This window comes from Cydia splendana, chromosome 14 (genome assembly GCF_910591565.1).
Source record: "Cydia splendana chromosome 14, ilCydSple1.2, whole genome shotgun sequence".
Taxonomy (NCBI): Eukaryota; Metazoa; Arthropoda; class Insecta; order Lepidoptera; family Tortricidae; genus Cydia; species Cydia splendana.
Genome location: NC_085973.1, coordinates 10275554 through 10293820, shown reverse-complemented (window position 1 = coordinate 10293820; position 18267 = coordinate 10275554). Strand labels below are relative to the sequence as shown.

The 18267-nt window shown below is 37.9% G+C and overlaps 2 protein-coding genes across 2 annotated transcripts in view; one reads left to right on the top strand and one right to left on the bottom strand.

Annotated features, from left to right (window-relative positions):
- Nucleotides 1-18267, bottom strand: part of LOC134796789 (uncharacterized) — a 285519-nt gene that overhangs the window by 84758 nt on the left and 182494 nt on the right. The gene's annotated exons all lie outside the window — the stretch shown is intronic.
- LOC134797172 (uncharacterized) lies at nt 1828-3378 on the top strand. Its single transcript, XM_063769427.1, has 2 exons — nt 1828-2879; nt 3281-3378. Exons 1-2 carry the CDS (start codon nt 1976-1978, stop codon nt 3370-3372), a joined length of 996 nt encoding a protein of 331 aa, XP_063625497.1. The 5' UTR covers nt 1828-1975; the 3' UTR covers nt 3373-3378.

Sequence of the window (18267 nt, the reverse complement as noted above, 5' to 3'; positions counted from 1 at the left end):
AGTCTTTTCAACTACTTATACCTAAAACTCCAATTTACGTCATTTCGAGTCCGCTTTTTGAGATCTCCTTACCGTTATGTAGTCATGTTTTTATTAAATTATAAAGTTTCGACCAATTTAACATTTAACCAGAGGATCGAACCCTGAATACGATAGCGCTATTTAATATTTGCGCTATTTAAATTTCAAGATAATCTGGTTGTTCAATATATTTTAATTACAACATTTACTATTTACATCTAGCTCTTCGGTGAGAGATCTATACCGTATTTTTTTTAATTTACATGAATTTAAAGGTATTCGTAACATTTAACAGTTCTGCTGTTTTTGTATTATTTACTACTACCGACCCGCCCCGGCTTCGCACGGGTTAACAAATACACCTAAACCTTCCTCAAAAATCGCTCTATTGATAGGTGAAAACCGCATAAAAATCCGTTCAGCAGCTTTTGAGTTTATCGCGAACATACAAACACACAAACATCCAAACAGACAGACGCGGCGGGGGACTTTGTTTTATAAGGTGTAGTGTAATAGCGATGTATTTCATCGTCAAAAGCAGTCAAAAGTATACGCTTTTTCCTTTACTGTAATGGTGCAAAAACGTAGCGCATTCACGCAAATATTTGTATGGGATTGAGCAGCACAATGTATTGGCATCACCATGGTGAGTGGTGTAAGGCTGCGTCTCTCGGGGATACTATCGCATGTCAAAACTCAGTCTCGGGAGTTTGCCCGCTATTGAGGACTGTCTAGTTGATAAGAGACAGCGACTGCGAGCAGGTGGCGTATTCTGAGTGTACATTTCTTCAACCAGAAACGTCACTTTTGATCGTATCCATAACAAATCCAGATCAAATCCATAACCTATTACTATAAGTACGCCTTTAGGAGGCCAACCCAAACTTTACATTTCGACATCAAATTAGTGCAATTTTTTTATCATCCCCCCGGCGTCTCGCTCGCGCATTTACCTACTTGTATAGACAGTTACGAGCGAAATGCATGTGTTCTCTTGAAGGCTCTTATTCGTAGGTAGCGAGTTTTAGTGAGTGAAGAGCAATATATTAGATTCCTTATCGTCAACCCTGTGCTTTGTTGGGAAATCTAACGGGACCTCTTAAATTTCTCACCAGGAATATGTGGTATCGCTCCCGCTTACAAACGAGACCGCACGCCTAAATATACCTACACACACACAGTATGAAGGCTCATTCAGATATACCCGATACGCGAACCTGCTATCATCGGTTAAAATCGCAAGAAATTCGGGGGTTGTTTAATTCCGAACGTACCTACACCCAAGAAAAAAAAATAAAGGCCATTGCATGGCTCCGAAAAGGTTATATACAATGTCATCTATATCATGTAGGATATATAATTACACACACCATACACACATTGTAAAATTTAAAATAACATGTGCTTATCAAAATTTATATTGAAAACTAGGCTAAAATATAGAAGATTATTCATAATAATCAAATTATTATATATGTCGCATCCTAGTCATGATTACGGATGGTGAAATGACTCAAATGGTCATGAGTCCGTACTCATGACTCGTCGGAAGTTGCTGCGGAACGCAAGCGCCATCTGTGGCGCTGTACGGAGTCTAGGAGAGGGGGCACGAGAATGGCGAGAGATCATTCTACTTCCAGCAGTGGAACAGTGCGCTAGTCTCTTAGGAACTGTACCGCGTTTCGTCAGAACTACCTAGCCTACCTATTGATTTGTGATTACTCGTAACATTAAAATTAATTGTTCAAAGATACCTCATTAATAAAATAATAACAGTGTTTTCTTGAGTTTTGAAGAACTCGACCCTCCTGATCCGTCATCAGATGTGGGATCTCCCCGTGTTGCCCAGCGAGGTTTTTTTGCAAATAGAAACGCACAGTTAATACAATCGCGAAGTGATACGCGTAATAAAGATAATCAGTGGCGTGAACTATTTGAGCGGCAAAATGAAAACATGCAACAGTTAATCAAAGCAATATCGGCATCGAGCTCGTCAAATAGTCAACACTTTGTGCTGCCGGAATTCAACCCTGACAAGGCGGAAGTGGATGCAAGATCATGGTGTGCGACCGCTGACCTTTGTTTAGCTGACAACCCACTAAGCGGAGGACAGCTTATCGTGGTGATAAGCAAGGCGCTCAAGGGTTCGGCATCGGCATGGCTGGCTCACATCTCGTATCCTGGCATGACTTGGCCAGAGTTCAAGGATTTGTTCATCGCAAGGTTTGTCTGTACAGAGACAAATGCAGGTACCCTCATTAATTTTTCTAATGACAATCCAAATGAAAACGAATCGTTGTCGGCTTACGCTAGTCGCCTTATTTCCTCCTTAATGACTCGCTGGAAAGATGTAACTAAAGAACAGATTGCGGTATCGACAGTTCTTGCGCATATTTCGCGATATGATTCGCGCTTACAACGGCTAGCATTTACAACAGAAATTACGTCACGACAACAGCTTCAAAAAGAATTACAAGCTTATTCGTTTCTTAAACGTAAAATTGCAAATAATAGTGACAACAAAGCTGTTTCCGATTATAAACGATTAAAGCTTACTCCTTCGACTTCTCTAAAATGTTTTCATTGTGGCAAGGTTGGCCACAAGCGATCAGATTGTCGACAGAAAGGAAAAGATGCTAAGCAACTCCGACCATCAGCGGCTACAGCAGCTTCGGCTTCTCCAGCGCTACAACAACCGTCACCCAAGTCAAGCTCCATCGTGTGCTTCAAGTGTGGAAACAAGGGACATGTTGCCAGCGGTTGTACCAGCAGGCCCCGGACCAGCAGCGACGTGCCTGCCGAGCGTCGTGTCGAAATATGTGAAGTTCGACCTCCATTAGGGACACTTGAACATAGTGGTGAGTCGTTTTGTTTTTTTTACGACTGTGGTGCTGAGTGCTCGTTAATTAAAGAAAGTGTAGCGCCTAAATTTTGTGGCAAACGGATTTCTAATGTAGTTTCGATTACCGGGATTGAAAAAGGCTGTATAAAATCAACAGAACAGATTTTGTGTACTGTAAAAATTAATGATTACTCAGCAGAGCTCTTATTACATGTTTTGCCTGACTTTCATATGCGCGATGATATTGTGATTGGTCGTGATATTTTAGGGCAGGGCATTTCTGCGTATATGACGGCTACTGATTTCTCCTTAGATAGAGTTAATGTCGTGAATAGTTGCGATGTTGCAAATACCCTACCTAACTTTGATAACATTGACACGGACATTTCTTCGCAAGACAAGCCAAAACTTTTGCAGGTTTTAGAACGATATTCAGGCTATTTTACGACTGGAATGCCAACTACGCGCGTGACAACCGGCGAACTCGAAATAAGACTCAAAGATCCTAATCGTACAGTGCAGAGGCGTCCCTATAGGCTTTCTGCGGACGAACGTAGGTCAATGCGTGGTAAGGTTAATGAGCTTTTGCAAGCGAACATTATTAGGCCCAGCCGTTCTCCCTTTTCTAGCCCAGCACTACTGGTCAAAAAGGCAGATAACTCTGATAGGATGGTTATAGATTATAGGGAGCTTAACAATAATACTGTCCCAGATAGGTACCCGCTGCCCTTGATTCAGGACCAAATTTCTCGACTGCGCGGAGCTAATTTCTTTACAAAACTTGATTGTGCTAGTGGCTTTCATTTAATTCCAGTCAGCCCCGACTCAATCGAACGCACAGCCTTCATAACACCTGATGGCACATATGAGTACTTAGCAATGCCGTTCGGATTAAGAAACGCAATTTCGGTCTTTCAGAGGGCTATTATCAATGCTCTCGGTGATCTGGCGCATGATTACGTCATTGTGTATGTTGACGACATTTTAATTGTCTCTAAAGATGAAGAGCAAGGACTTGAACGTTTAAATACTGTTCTCGACATATTAACAAAGGCCGGCTTTTCTCTTAACCTGAAAAAGTGCTCATTTCTTAAAACAAAGGTAGTATTTTTGGGTTACGAGGTAGAGTCCGGTGAGATAAGGCCAAATAAACGTAAGATAGAAGCATTAACTACGCTGCCTCCTCCTGAATCCGTGACCCAATTAAGGCAATTTATAGGTCTATCTTCTTACTTCCGTCAATTTGTGCCAAAATTCTCTACCCTCATGGCACCCCTTTACAAATTAACGTCGCTGAAGGGTAATTTTGTTTGGAAACCTGATCATGAGGAGATACGCAAAGAGGTTATTTCAATCTTGACGAACGATCCAGTCCTTGTGATATTTGACCCTCAATATCCGACTGAATTACACACGGATGCGAGTTCAGACGGATATGGTGCAGTCTTAATCCAAGTTATTAACAAAAAGCGCCATGTAGTAGCTTACTATAGTAAACGTACCACCTCCGCAGAAGCCAGGTATCATTCTTACGAGTTGGAGACCCTTGCTGTAGTGAACGCTATAAAACACTTCCGTCAGTATTTGCATGGTCTTCCATTTCGTGTCGTAACTGACTGTAACTCCTTGAAGGCCTCCCGCAATAAGGCAGATCTTACCCCAAGGGTCCACAGATGGTGGGCTTATCTCCAGCTATTTGACTTTGATGTAGAATACAGGGAGGGCAGACTTATGTCTCACGCAGATTTTCTTTCACGTAATCCTTTACCAGTAGCAGACGTCAGCCAGAAACACCCCGTCAAGCGAATTGAACAAAAGCGCGTGGATATTACCGAGCTCTCTTCAAACTGGCTTTTGGCAGAACAACAACGCGATACAGAGATTGCTAAAATTGTCGAAGATTTAAGTAATGAAGCAATAAGTAGAGACCTCGCTAATACCTACGTGCTTCGTTCAGGAGTATTACACCGAAAAATCCAGCGAAATGGTAGGACAAAATGTCTCCCAATTGTTCCACATGCTTTAAAATGGTCCGTTATAAACAACATTCACGAGTCCATAGTCCATCTTGGGTACGAAAAGACACTTGAGAAAGTGTATGATTATTATTGGTTCGAGGGCATGTCGCGATATGTTAAAAAGTTTGTGGACAATTGTGTGACATGCAAAGTGGCAAAATCACATACTGGTAAAGTCCAAGCCGAATTGCATCCAATACCAAAAGTAACAACCCCGTGGCATACAATACACATTGATGCCACAGGTAAGCTGAGTGGAAAGAACGATTGCAAGGAGTATGTATTTGTCCTTATTGACGCTTTTACGAAGTTTGTTTTGCTCTACCATACCAAAAATATTGACACTAAGAGTAGCATTCGGGCTGTAACTAAGAGTGTAGAACTTTTTGGCGCTCCAGCGCGTATAATTGCAGACCAGGGTAGATGTTTTGCTAATAGGGAATTTCGTGAGTTTTGTGATAGCAAGAACATTGAGTTGCATTTAATCGCGACTGGCTCATCGCGTGCTAACGGGCAGGTAGAACGGGTAATGGGTGTGATAAAGTCTATGCTAACCGCGATAGAGGCTACTGAGAGATCATGGCAGGATTCTTTAGGAGATGTTCAACTGGCGATAAATTGTACTGTTAATAGGGTCACAAAGTTCTCTCCTCTGGAGTTGATGATAGGTAAGGTAGCAAGGCCGTTGTCACTAATGGCTAGTGATATTGATGTTGATGTAGACTTAGAGGAAATCAGGGAGAACGCGGCAGAAGGGATAGAAAAATCGGCTCAGTATAATAAACAAAGATTTGACAAAACCAAGGCAAAACTTAATAAGTTCTCTGTGGGCGACTTTGTCCTGATTGAGAACGAAGAACGCAATCAGACAAAGTTGGACCCTAAGTTTAAAGGACCCTTTAAAATCATAGAGGTACTTGAAGGTGACCGTTATCTTTTGAAGGCTCTAAATTCAAAGCGCACCTACAAGTATGCTCATGATAGGCTAAGAAAAATGCCCGAGGGACAAGCACCCATTAACATCAGTGATTCTGAAATATCTGAACTGGAAGAATCTGATTAATAACTTTACCATATGGGTAAGTGTCTTCTTGAGTCGCAGTCATGAAAATCACAGGGATGATTTCGTGTATCGCATAAAACCACAGGGATGGTTATATGTGGAGTGACCACAGGGTTGGTTGTATAGGCTACAGGGATAGCCGGACAAAAGAGACACTGTTATCCAAATAGTTATTTTGAATATAGTAAAAAAAAAAAAAAAAACGATGATTTGTTTTGATGGGTGCTTGTGCTCGAAATATTACTTTTGTATCCAGAAACGTAACTATTTTCTTTGCATAACGTGTATGCATTGTATTAGTTGATTGTGTAAAATAAATCATAGAAATAATGTGAAGATAATGAACTAGATAAGAAAAATAAAAGAAAATGGCTTTTTGGAGTTTTTATTGTTCAAAACGGAATCTCAGACAATTACTTTTGGTCAGGATTGACCGAACGATGATGATACTGTTCGTGTATTTTCACTGTTGCAGATTAACACGAGGACGTGTGACACGTAGGATGGCCGTGTCGCATCCTAGTCATGATTACGGATGGTGAAATGACTCAAATGGTCATGAGTCCGTACTCATGACTCGTCGGAAGTTGCTGCGGAACGCAAGCGCCATCTGTGGCGCTGTACGGAGTCTAGGAGAGGGGGCACGAGAATGGCGAGAGATCATTCTACTTCCAGCAGTGGAACAGTGCGCTAGTCTCTTAGGAACTGTACCGCGTTTCGTCAGAACTACCTAGCCTACCTATTGATTTGTGATTACTCGTAACATTAAAATTAATTGTTCAAAGATACCTCATTAATAAAATAATAACAGTGTTTTCTTGAGTTTTGAAGAACTCGACCCTCCTGATCCGTCATATAGATAGGTAGTTGTATTTATTTTTATTTTAGAAGGCATAATGGCCTAAGTATGTCACCTGTTCTCCTTTAGTACGCGTAAAATCACTATGGTATTAAATATTCAGTTTGAAATTTTACTTTATTATGTGAGCATGAGCAGGCCCCAATTTCACCACGGTGACAGGTGCGACAATTGTAAAATCACTGTTGCTGACGTCACAGGCATCCATGGGCTACGGTTACCACTTACCATCGGGCGGGCCGTATTCCTGTTTGCCACCATCATTGTATTATTAAAAAAAACTATATTATATCGGAAAAAAACAGATATTTCTTTTGTGAAGTTTCTGACAATTGTCAAGATTTAGAAGAATTGTAGGTAATTCTTGACAGGTAATGAGTTATATGTCGGAATTTCGTGACAATTGTAGTGTTTCTTGTGACAATTGTCATAAACTTAGCAAGAGAAATATCTGTTTTCTTCCGATATAATAAAGTTTTTTTTAATAAAACAATGATGGTGGCAAACAGGAATACGGCCCGCCCGATGGTAAGCGGTAACCGTAGCCCATGGATGCCTGTGACGTCAGCAACAGTGATGTTTTACAATTGTCGCACCTGTCACCGTGGTGAAATTGGAGCCAGGCCACTATTTCATCACGGTAACAGGTGCGCCAATTGTCGACATCACTGTTACTGACGTCACAGGCCTCCATAGGCTACGGTAACCGCTTACCATCGGACGGGCGGTGTGCTTGTTTGCCACCAACATTTTAATAAAAAAAAAACTCCATTATATCGCCAATAAATAAGTATTTATTGTGCGAAGCTAATGACAATTGTCACAAGAAACACGACAATTGTCACGAAATTCCGACCCAGAACTCATTTCCTGTCAAGATTTACCGAAATTACTTTTAAATCTTGTGACAATTGTCATCATCATCATCATAAACTTGGCACGAGAAATACCTGTTTTTTGCCGATATAATAAAGTTTTTTTAAATAATACAATGATGGTGGAAAGCAGGAATACGGCCCGCCCGATGGTAAGCGGTAACCGTAGCCTGGGACGTCAGCAACAGTGACATTTGTCGAATTGTCACACCTGTCATCTTCTTGAAATAGGGGCCGGTGTCATGTATCTAGGTTCCCATTGTAATGCTCATATTGGAGTCAAAATTTATGGAAATTGATCACATTAATTATTCATTGTATAGTTTTAACAAGGTATGTTGATACGTGGTCGAACGCACATTATGTATGATAATACAAGTAACAATTCATAGCGTCATGATCTGATTAGTTATGTAATTTATATGATAAACTTTAGTTTTAACGTGTATAAAATGAAAGCCCGTGGCTCTCCCCGTTTCGGATTCGATATGTGTAAATTTCCTTCGAAAGCCCCGCGCCGAGAGGGAGGATTTAAAAAAAGTCGATTATTATTTTTCTAACACCATTGTTATATCCCATAATTGGAACGACCATTACGCCATGTTCAACCTCCACTTTTGTCGTAATTTCATAATTACTTAAAGTTATGTCAGTTATGTGATCTGAGATTGTCATCGGACTCTTATTAGACAATTCGGCGAAAGGACCGAAATTTATTAAGATTCCTTAATTTGTAGCAAATACAAGGCTTTAATAAGGGCCCTTATCGTATTAATCGATGACTCTTCAACGGCGGGAGGGATTTTCCATTGAGATTGGAAGATAAGTCAGATGAAGAGTTTCAGCAAATCGATTAGAAAATTTTAACTTTCTTAATACAATAATAAATTACATTTTCTTTATTTCAAGCTGTCTGTACAGACAGTCAAAAGTAGCGGTTAAGACTACGCGTCAAAGTATCTTAATTCTTTATATTTTTATTATTTGATTAATTTATCAAAATAAATTAATAAAAAGAGATATGTCTCTATATGTAGAATAATTTTATTAGTCTGTTACAGATACTTTTGAACGCAAACTGTAGAGATATATATATTCTACCACAGATACTTTTATATAGCGCGTTATTTTATCCGCTACCATTTATACTATTGATGCTTAGTGTACCTACCTTACTTTTGTAAATGGTATTGAGAAAAAGTCTTTTTGATATTTCTGGGCTGTGCCAAGGGTAGTTCAACGTTTGGCAACACGAATTTAGTTTGACACAGTAAGCCGTAGTAAAATTTAAAATCGTTACAGACACAAAGGTCTAAAACGCATCTTAAATAAATGTAACAATTTTTGCTTGTGCTAAAAATATAAAAAATCGCTTCCAAAAAATGCCAAATTTCATTATTGATCGAACACATCGTTTACTTTTTTTTTTAACTCACAAAAAAAATTAATTTAGAAACATGATATCCGATATGCGCTAATACCGCGATCCCGGGCACGCATACACACAATCCACGGGGCCTTAAGTTCGTTTTGTCTCAGCTTTTTTAATAATTAACTTCAATTAGGTTTGTGTTTTAACTTAATATTTGAATCACTTTTAAATTTACCCATTAAAGAGCTAACTAGTCAGTGTTCCAATATTTACCAGCCGTAGCCCTTGTAAACAGAAAGTAATTTACCAGATCGCGAGTAAACATTATTTTAATGGAAAATGGATTTGCATGGTACTTTTACAGCTGCAAAAGGCGTGTTAACATTTTTAAAGGTAAACAAAGCGGTAAACAAATATGCCTGTCCATGTCAGAAAACCTAATTGAAACTGAATTAATATTATGCAAATTGTATTTTTTTTGTAATCAGCAAGTGAAGCAATTGCTAACGAGTGTAGCAATTTCACAGATCCTATTACATGTTTAATATGATGTTTCTACACATACTTACCTAGTGATAAAAACGCAATTAATTACGGAAGCTAATGTTCTCGTTTCTGGAAGTTTTTAGAAAATAGTGTACCCAATTTATCGTGAGTACCCAGTTAAAAAACAACAACGTGTTGCACTCCGGGAGTGCCGACAGAAGTGAAAACTCAATGACTAGTCCAAAATGTCTGCAGCACTATGTATAATTGACCCATCCTCCTTTCTATTGAAAAACTTTAGTTCCGAAATTGCTGGCCAGTGAGCTTAAATTTGTAGCGTTAATTGTTTAAAATTCGAATAGAAATTGTAAAGTTACCTTGCAGACTTCGCATCTAAATATATTTGGTCATGATCTTTTGAGTTTTATTCACCAGTACTAGAGTTCACTTTTATTAGCCATTTCATCAAGATGTAGCTTTATTGAATTAAGGAGTGATATAAAGTTAGAATGTAACTGTGAGATCCTCGTATTTCAGCCCGTACAGGATTAGAACATTGAGCTTTATTGCTTAATATAAAAGTCCAGTTTTAAATAACTGACCTGATTATGATACGTTATGACTAAAGTTCTTTGGTGAATAACATTGTCCGTCACACATGACGTCAGTGCGTTACGCGTTACGCTGTCTCGAGTTTATCATTTTTTCCCCACCTTAAAAAGTGCTCAGCGCCGCTAAAGAAGTTTTCACTTCAAAAATCGCTGTTAGTTTTGTGACGACAAATAAGCAATGGGAAGCAACTTTTTGCAACACCAAAACCAAACGGACTCCCCACAAACTATTCTAGTCAGCTGGCTTAAATTACTTAATCTAACAAATACCGAATTTGAAAATAACTAGACCTTTATTTTCAGTTAGACCAAGTATTGTAAGCAACAATTGTTTCATTCGCACCCTAATAAAACAATGATATTGGATTGGTTTTCATCATTCACTCACCAACAATACGTTAGCCTTTTCGTAGACCAATACCGAAATGGCTTTCGTGCCGCTCGAACAATGGATGTCATTGGTAGCAATATCATATTCATACCCGTCGGCATGAATTTTTGTTTGATCACTGCATCGTTTCAATACACAACTCTGTGTTACAGAATCAAACTATTCCAGACATGTTTTTGTGAATGTTTGTCCCTTTGATTTCTGAATACTGCAGCAATGTAATGCAATAAATATTTGATTTTACATATTCGAAAAAATACAATGAATGATTTTTAAATTTCGAAATAGTACCTACACTGCACTTATGAATATCAAAACTACCACCGGATTTAACCTACAACAATACTGAGAAGACCCCGGCGCTATTTTTTTAAATAATTGTACATTAAATCTTATCAAAATACTAATAGGTACCAATTCTTCCAGGAAAATATTCAAAATTAAAAGACAATAATTTTTCAAATATTTTTTTTGTGTTGGTTTATCAAAGTCATATATTTTAGCTCACATCATAATATCTGTAATATCTAATATGACAAAATATAAAGATATCATTGGTAAAGCTTACATAGTTTATACAGGATGATTCATGAGACGTGAGCAGGACTAATCCTACACACTCAGTAACTGATAATTGATCGATCACCGTCGTATTTAGGAGAAACAACAACACTTTTTCCTATTTTTTACTTTTTGGTGAGGGCAAATTTAATTCTCAACACTCATGGTCATTGGTCACCCTACAGGACCTAATTAATAAACATAAAACCTCTTTAACCGTAATGGCATTTTGATTACGAAGAAAATAAACTGTCAAACTTGAGTGAGATACGACTTTTCAAAAGTAACCAGACCGTGATGACAGTAATGACATTCAATTTGACACAGAATATCGGTAGTTTAGTATTCTAATTTTAGGGTGACCATGCATGTCGTAAAAAAATTAATAACTTTTTTTTTCAACACGACTAGAAAATTAACGTTAACCTCACTAATACTGATACGAAACAGTTGCTTATAATTAACGATATGCGCAGTGTTAGTCCTGCTCACGTCTCCTGAATCACCCTGTACAAGCTTTTATTTAACTTGCCGTGATAGTATGTTTGTGTGTGGGACAATTCTTGGAAGCTAAATTTGACCCACTTCTTGATTTCCGATTGAGCTGAAAATTTGCATACATATGTAAGTCGAGTGACAATGCAATAATGTGGTTTCATCGAGCTTATCTGATGATAGAGACAGGAGGAGACCATAGCAACTCTGTGTTGAAACAACGCAACCTAATTGTATTTGGTATTTTTAGAATTGTCTCGATGAGTATTAGGCCTAGTCGCCTATGGTAAAAAAAGTACAGTCAGCGATAAAAGCTTGTACCATATTTGCAATTTTTAGCAAAAACTCATTTACGAGTATATAATTCCCTCTTAACTGCCGCAGGTACCCGTGGATACGACATGCTAAAATTACGATATTGTGTCAGACCGCATTGACCGTAGACCATTCCGATCAGCTCAGGGGCTCGTGATGTGCACGCCGCTAATAACTTCAGTGCGGGCTTCCTTTGTGATTCCCCTTTGATTAACTCCTATCAATGCCTACTTATTTGGACTAAATACGAATGGGGAAGTCTATTCACTATAATTGGCCGAAGTAACTGAATTTATATTGTAACATTTATAATTAGGTTGTATAGGTATGTGTGTAGGTAATATACTCAATTCAAGTACTTACCTAATTATGAATCCAGTTATCATTTTTTTACAATAAGTTAAACAATAGATTTTTAACCAAGGGATGAAATGGTGCCTTTCACCCGAGTTACACAATCTACTTTTCATTTCGAATACGAGAAAAGTAAAATACATGAGTATTAAAAAAAACACGGCTAAGTATAAACTTCAGTAGTAGATATTTCAATTTAGGTAAAAATATCGTTATTTATGGAATGGGGAAGTTAATTATCAGAATGAAAATTGTACAACAACTCCTTTTAAAATCTACATTTTAATTGTTTAGACACTGACAGATCGGTCGTGTCGCTGTGACATCTAATGAGCATTGTTTGAGTTTGGTCGTTGGTATATGGAGTCGAGCTCATTGCGGCAAGATGATACCATGCAGTACGGATATGATGGTCGTTCTTGTCTACTCATACAGCGTGATAAAACGGTATCCGTCACTTTCATTCGCGCTTTGTTAAAAAGTGACGGATATTTCGTCACGTGGATAAAGCCAAGGGGCCCACTGATTAACAGTCCGCCGGACGGTATCGGCCTGTCAGTTAGAACAACATTTGAACAGTTCCGAACAACTGACAGGCCCGATCAGTGGGCCCCTTACAGATCAGGAGATCCCTCTGTATTTACTAGAAAGTAATAGGAGAAATTATTTGGATAAATAAATTTAGATTCATCTTACACAGTCAAGTGTAAAAATATGAGTGCACAAATCATCTCAAAAATATGTCCCATAGCTCATGTCAGCGAATTAAGAACTATGGGACATATTTTTGAGTAAGTTGTATGCATCCATATTTTTACACTTGACTGTACATATAAACAATTTCACTCTCGATCTGCTTTGGTAGTTATCCTACAACAAAAAATAAGTATTGAGTGCAACGTCTACCCTTCTCAATAACTTCCAATTCGGTAGAAATACTTTCCTTTGATTGACACACGATAATGTGGGTAAATACACAATTATAGCATTACAAGTACAAATACGTGTAGTAAATAGCGTTATGAATCATAAATTATGATTTATGGTTTTATGTGTATTCAGTAGAATATTTCGTTTCAATCCTAGTAAGCGGCAAGATGGCCAGTAGTATAGTGTCATTCAATGGAACTTGCTAACTATGTAACTAAACAAAAGTCACTAGTAAATTCATCATTCAGAGACAATTTCAATGTGGCGGTTTGTTTACATAGTTAGTATTAAGTTCCATAGAATTACACTTTAATTGTTATGGTATAAAAACTTTTTACAAAAAAAAGCAGCGAGATGACCAGTAGGTATGTACGTTGTAATTGTTGAGGAGTGAAATGATAAGATTTTTGATTCCTAGAAATTATTTCCTGTACTTTAGCACGAAATGTATAGCCAAATATTAATGTTTTAATATTGTAAATGGGTCAAACAGATCACTGTGTTATGTCTTTCCTGTAGACATACACAAGAGTTAAGGGCTATAAAGGTTAATTTTCTTATTTAACCCTTATCCATGTGAAAAGGTCCTCCTTTTATTTAAAGAACTATGATAAAATCATTACTTACATGCCCACAAAGTGTTAACTATTGCCCACAGGAGAGAAAACTAGCGTGTTATCGCGAACAGCACATTTTTCTCTCCTGTGGGCAATAGTTAACAGCTTGTGGGCATGTAAGCAATGATTTTATCATAGTTCTCTAAATAAAAGGAGGACCTTTTCACGTGGATAAGGGTTAAATAAGAAAATTAACCTTTATAGCCCTTAACTCTTGTGTATGTCTACAGGAAAGACATAACACACTGATCTGTTTGACCCAAATATTTAAATTGTAAATGTAACGCAGAAATATATGCTTAATAAGATAACTAAATCCTTACAAAACTCGTCTTTAAAAATTGTCCGTTACAAAAGATTACCAACAATATAATTAACGTTATTCTACTATCAGTATTGAGAGAATATATTTCTAAAAAACGTAAATCACAAATTTATTTATTCCAAAAACATACTTTCCGAGATCGCTGACTTGCAGTACCAACTTAGAAAGCGAAAGAATATTTGAAATTGTATTGACCTAAAATCCAAGTCATCATATTTTGGGACAGACGGAAATATAGCATTTTCCTCAACAAACCTTTGTTTACCCGAAAAGACTATTAGCATGATTTGATTGCAGAAGCGCCTCATATTGATTATTATCCGTTGGGGGCCGGGCACCATTAAACTCGACTAACATTTTATGAACAGTATAGAAAATAACAGTATTATGACATTGAATAATTTTACGGTTTAGACTCACTTGTTTGTCAGAGTACGCGATACACGGCCGTCGTGAACGCTGCTCGCACTGTTAGTGCTTGAGAAAGGAGCCCTGGGCTCTCCGAAACATGTCGCGCGAGTGACTAAAAACAAGTGAGTCTAAACCGTAAAATTATTCAATGTTAGTATGTCTCACAACAGTTTAAATTCGAGTATTTTGACATGTCACACTTTTGAGTTGTCTGGCATCTGTTTCATCTGTACCTAACTAGTATAGTTTACTACTTGTCTTGTTAATTACATATACAACAGTGTCGCCAAAGAGGTGCAGGGAGGATAAAAAATTGTAACTAAATGTGTAATGGTGGTCCCACACTGGCTATATATCATCATCATCATCATCATATCAGTCTTTTATCGCCCACTGCTGAGCATAGGCCTCTCTTCGAGTACGCCACTTATCCCGGTCCCGCGCCAATCCAGAAGTACCCGCAGTCTTCCGGATGTCATCCACCCAACGAGCCAACGGACGCCAGGCACTCCTTTCGTCTGTAAGCGGCCACCATTCCGTTAACATTTTGGCCCACCTGCCATCACTCTGCCTGGCAACATGTCCCGCCCAGCTCCACTTGAGTTTGGTAATGACGTATCCGACGTCTTGCACCTTGGTGCGACGTCGGATCTCAACATTCTTCACTCGATCTTGAAGTTTGATGCCGAGCATGGCGCGCTCCATGGCTCTCTGTGCCACTTGGATTTTATGCATTATATATATTCTTATATAACATTGTGTGACAGGAAAAAAAATTAAACACGATTTATATTATCATATTGTCTCTGTCACACAATGTTATATGTATAAGTAACAAATATACATCCATATATCTTTACATTTTTTCACTTTGACAATATTACTACGGTAATGAAAAAAACGTAGAGATGTACGGAACTTGCATATTTTTTCATACATTTGTATAATTTTGATGTGTGCGTTTATTTGGTTAACAAATCTCAAATCTATCAGTTAAAATCTATTAAAACAAGAAGTAAGATAAACATACAATTCAATATTGGTACAGGCCAATATTTATTCTATCGTACGTGAGGTGTACAATAGAATAAATATTCAATAATATCAAACCGATATTTGAATCACATTGGAATCTTATCAGTTAGCTGTCATTTACTCGTATTGTGGCCTGATGGTGTAGTCAATATACTGGATGTAGTACTTGTGTTACGTAACTTTTGCCTGAATTTTGGAAAGGGTTGCGTTTAGTGCTCTTTATCTATTAATTAAGTAATGGCTTGGCCTAAGCACCGATGAAGAGATACATTTTAGGATTGTGTTGCGCACAACATTGCGTGCCCTAAATTTTAGTGCTGGGAAGTTGTAAACTACAGAACTACAGGTAACACGGAGTTAAGGGTAGATACCAAAAGGGACAGTTATAGGGTCATTGCGCTAGTTTTAGTCCGGCTCTAGTTTTCGTCCACTTGACGAAATTTGAATATAAACCTTCATTGCTGCACAAATTTGGACTTAATGTAATCCTTAATATCGAAACAATTTATCTATCTACCTAAAAAATATACTTCGCAAGTAGCAAATTATAAACGAAATGTATTATTTGCTAATCCGTCAAGTGGACGGAAACTGACACCGGACGGTAAACTGACGCAATTACCCTATATTTTGGACAGTTACATTTACGAATACGTGGCACAGCGTACGAACATATAGCAATGGAAATGAATGTTGTTATAATCATCATCATCATATATGTCGGAGAATGGCTGAAATGTGCCATCTATCGCCTTCAAGAGGCGTTTTGTCATGCAAACCTTGACAAATAGAGCAAACTAGGGTGTTACGTACACTTGAGTGGCGTTCGACGCAGTTCCGCCAAGACGTCATAGAGTGCGCTCTTAAAACAATTGAAGTCCAGAACAATTGAAGTTATGCTGTCAATCAATCTTCAGAAGGAGCACGATGAGAACGAACGGGGGAAGATGACGTCTGTGGCGGATCCTGGGTCTAATCCACTGGTTTGCTTAAGATAAGAAACGTAACGCGTGCTGTGATTTGTAATGAGTCTTGTGCAGTAAAGATTGTGAGTTGAACATCGTATTTCATTGAAGGCCCTCGTCATCCACGATTGAAGGTTCTGATGTGCTGCCGATAGTATGATACGCCCACAATTCCCGACATCAGAAGTGTGGCCGAACACAGGGAATTCGCTACGGAATTCCTCTTGAAAGCTCAAATTTGCCAAATGAAGGTGGACTGAAGGTCCCAAAAATCTACCCTGATTTTGAAAATCCCTGGCATTCCTTAATTCAAGAGTTTTAAAGGCCTTAGAAAATGAAGAAATCTCATGCTATCGCTGGTGGAAAATAAAGAAGTATCGTGATGGAAAATATTTGAAGTGAAATGACAGTTGACATATTTGATATTTTATAAATTGTGATCCAGTTTTTGCATTGCTTTTTATGTTATGTTGTGTGAAATTTTCGTGAATGTTGTTAATGTTGTAACTCTAAGTAATACGTTTACAGTCCTTTGCAACATGAAGAATGAAGATAGTTGCTGCGAGATCTCCCGTCTCGCACGGGTTGGAGCTGCGGTTGCAGAAACGTGGGTGCCTTAGTTTGTTTACAGAAGCTGAGAGGAGCTGCATATTTACTGGTTGCCAGACTGTCGCTGGAAGTTGGAAATCGCGTGAGTTGCGTCCATTGTTTTATGATTTGTAACTGTGTTGAGTGTACCTCACAAAGCCGGCGTGATGGGTTCTAGTTAGGAAAATATGAGAACAGATACCTACCTACGAGATATCTACTCTAGCCTTTAATGGTCAGAATCAGAATGTATGTAAAAAAAACTTTTGGTACGTGGACTTGTAATCTGCTGTTAAGACTATGTAAGGCTGTTTAACGATTTTCTGAGCACTATGGCATGTAATACCGTCACAACTTGAATAGCTTCTAGCAAAATGCACCTTAATTTTTTTGTGTGGAGACGTACTATTTCAAATTGTGTCGTGGACCAAATAATATTATCGTGAGAAGCGTCACGAGTGGTTGATGCCATTATTCGATCACACTGTGAATATAAAATTCTCACCTTTAAGTATGATTTCTATTTTGCTAGCTTGTGCCTATGATGGTGATATTTTTTTGATATGAAAAGTAAACCGAGAACTTAGTGGTAAAGTTCATGACCGTTGACGGATAGTTCTGACTTAGTTTTAATCATGTGCAATTGTGCATTCCTTTGATTACTTAAAATGACTTCACATCCAAAATTAACTAGTCAAAACGAAACGTAAACGTAATGAGTGAAAATTGTGTGTTCCTATTTGAAGAACCTAAATGGTGATTATTTTAACCGCATCGAAGCCGAAGGAATCCTTTTGTGGTCATTTTTGCAGTCAGATTTTAGAGTTTACAGTACCTACAGAACAATTTTAAATTTGGACCCGACATTTAATTTTTCAATAATTCTGTGATTCAGTGATATGTTGTTTGCGATGTGTATCTGTCAAAGGGCCATTATGATTATCAAATTGAATTTGATGAACAATGATAAAATAATTTAAAATTAATTGATTAACTTTGGAGGATTCGATTTGACACTTGATTTGACTTACTTATCACTCAATGGGTTAAGATAATTTTGCATATTGCATGAATAATAATAGCTGATTAAGCAGTTTGAGAAGGATATTATTCATTGATTTATTAAAACACTA

What these genes read in the sequence shown, in the direction of transcription:
- LOC134797172 (XM_063769427.1), top strand. Translation starts at nt 1,976, where the DNA reads ATGCAACAGTTAATCAAAGCAATATCGGCATCGAGCTCGTCAAATAGT. An exon ending in AGGGACACTTGAACATAGTG is followed by an intron (nt 2,880 to 3,280) that starts GTGAGTCGTTTT and finishes AAACTTTTGCAG; the next exon opens with GTTTTAGAACGATATTCAGG.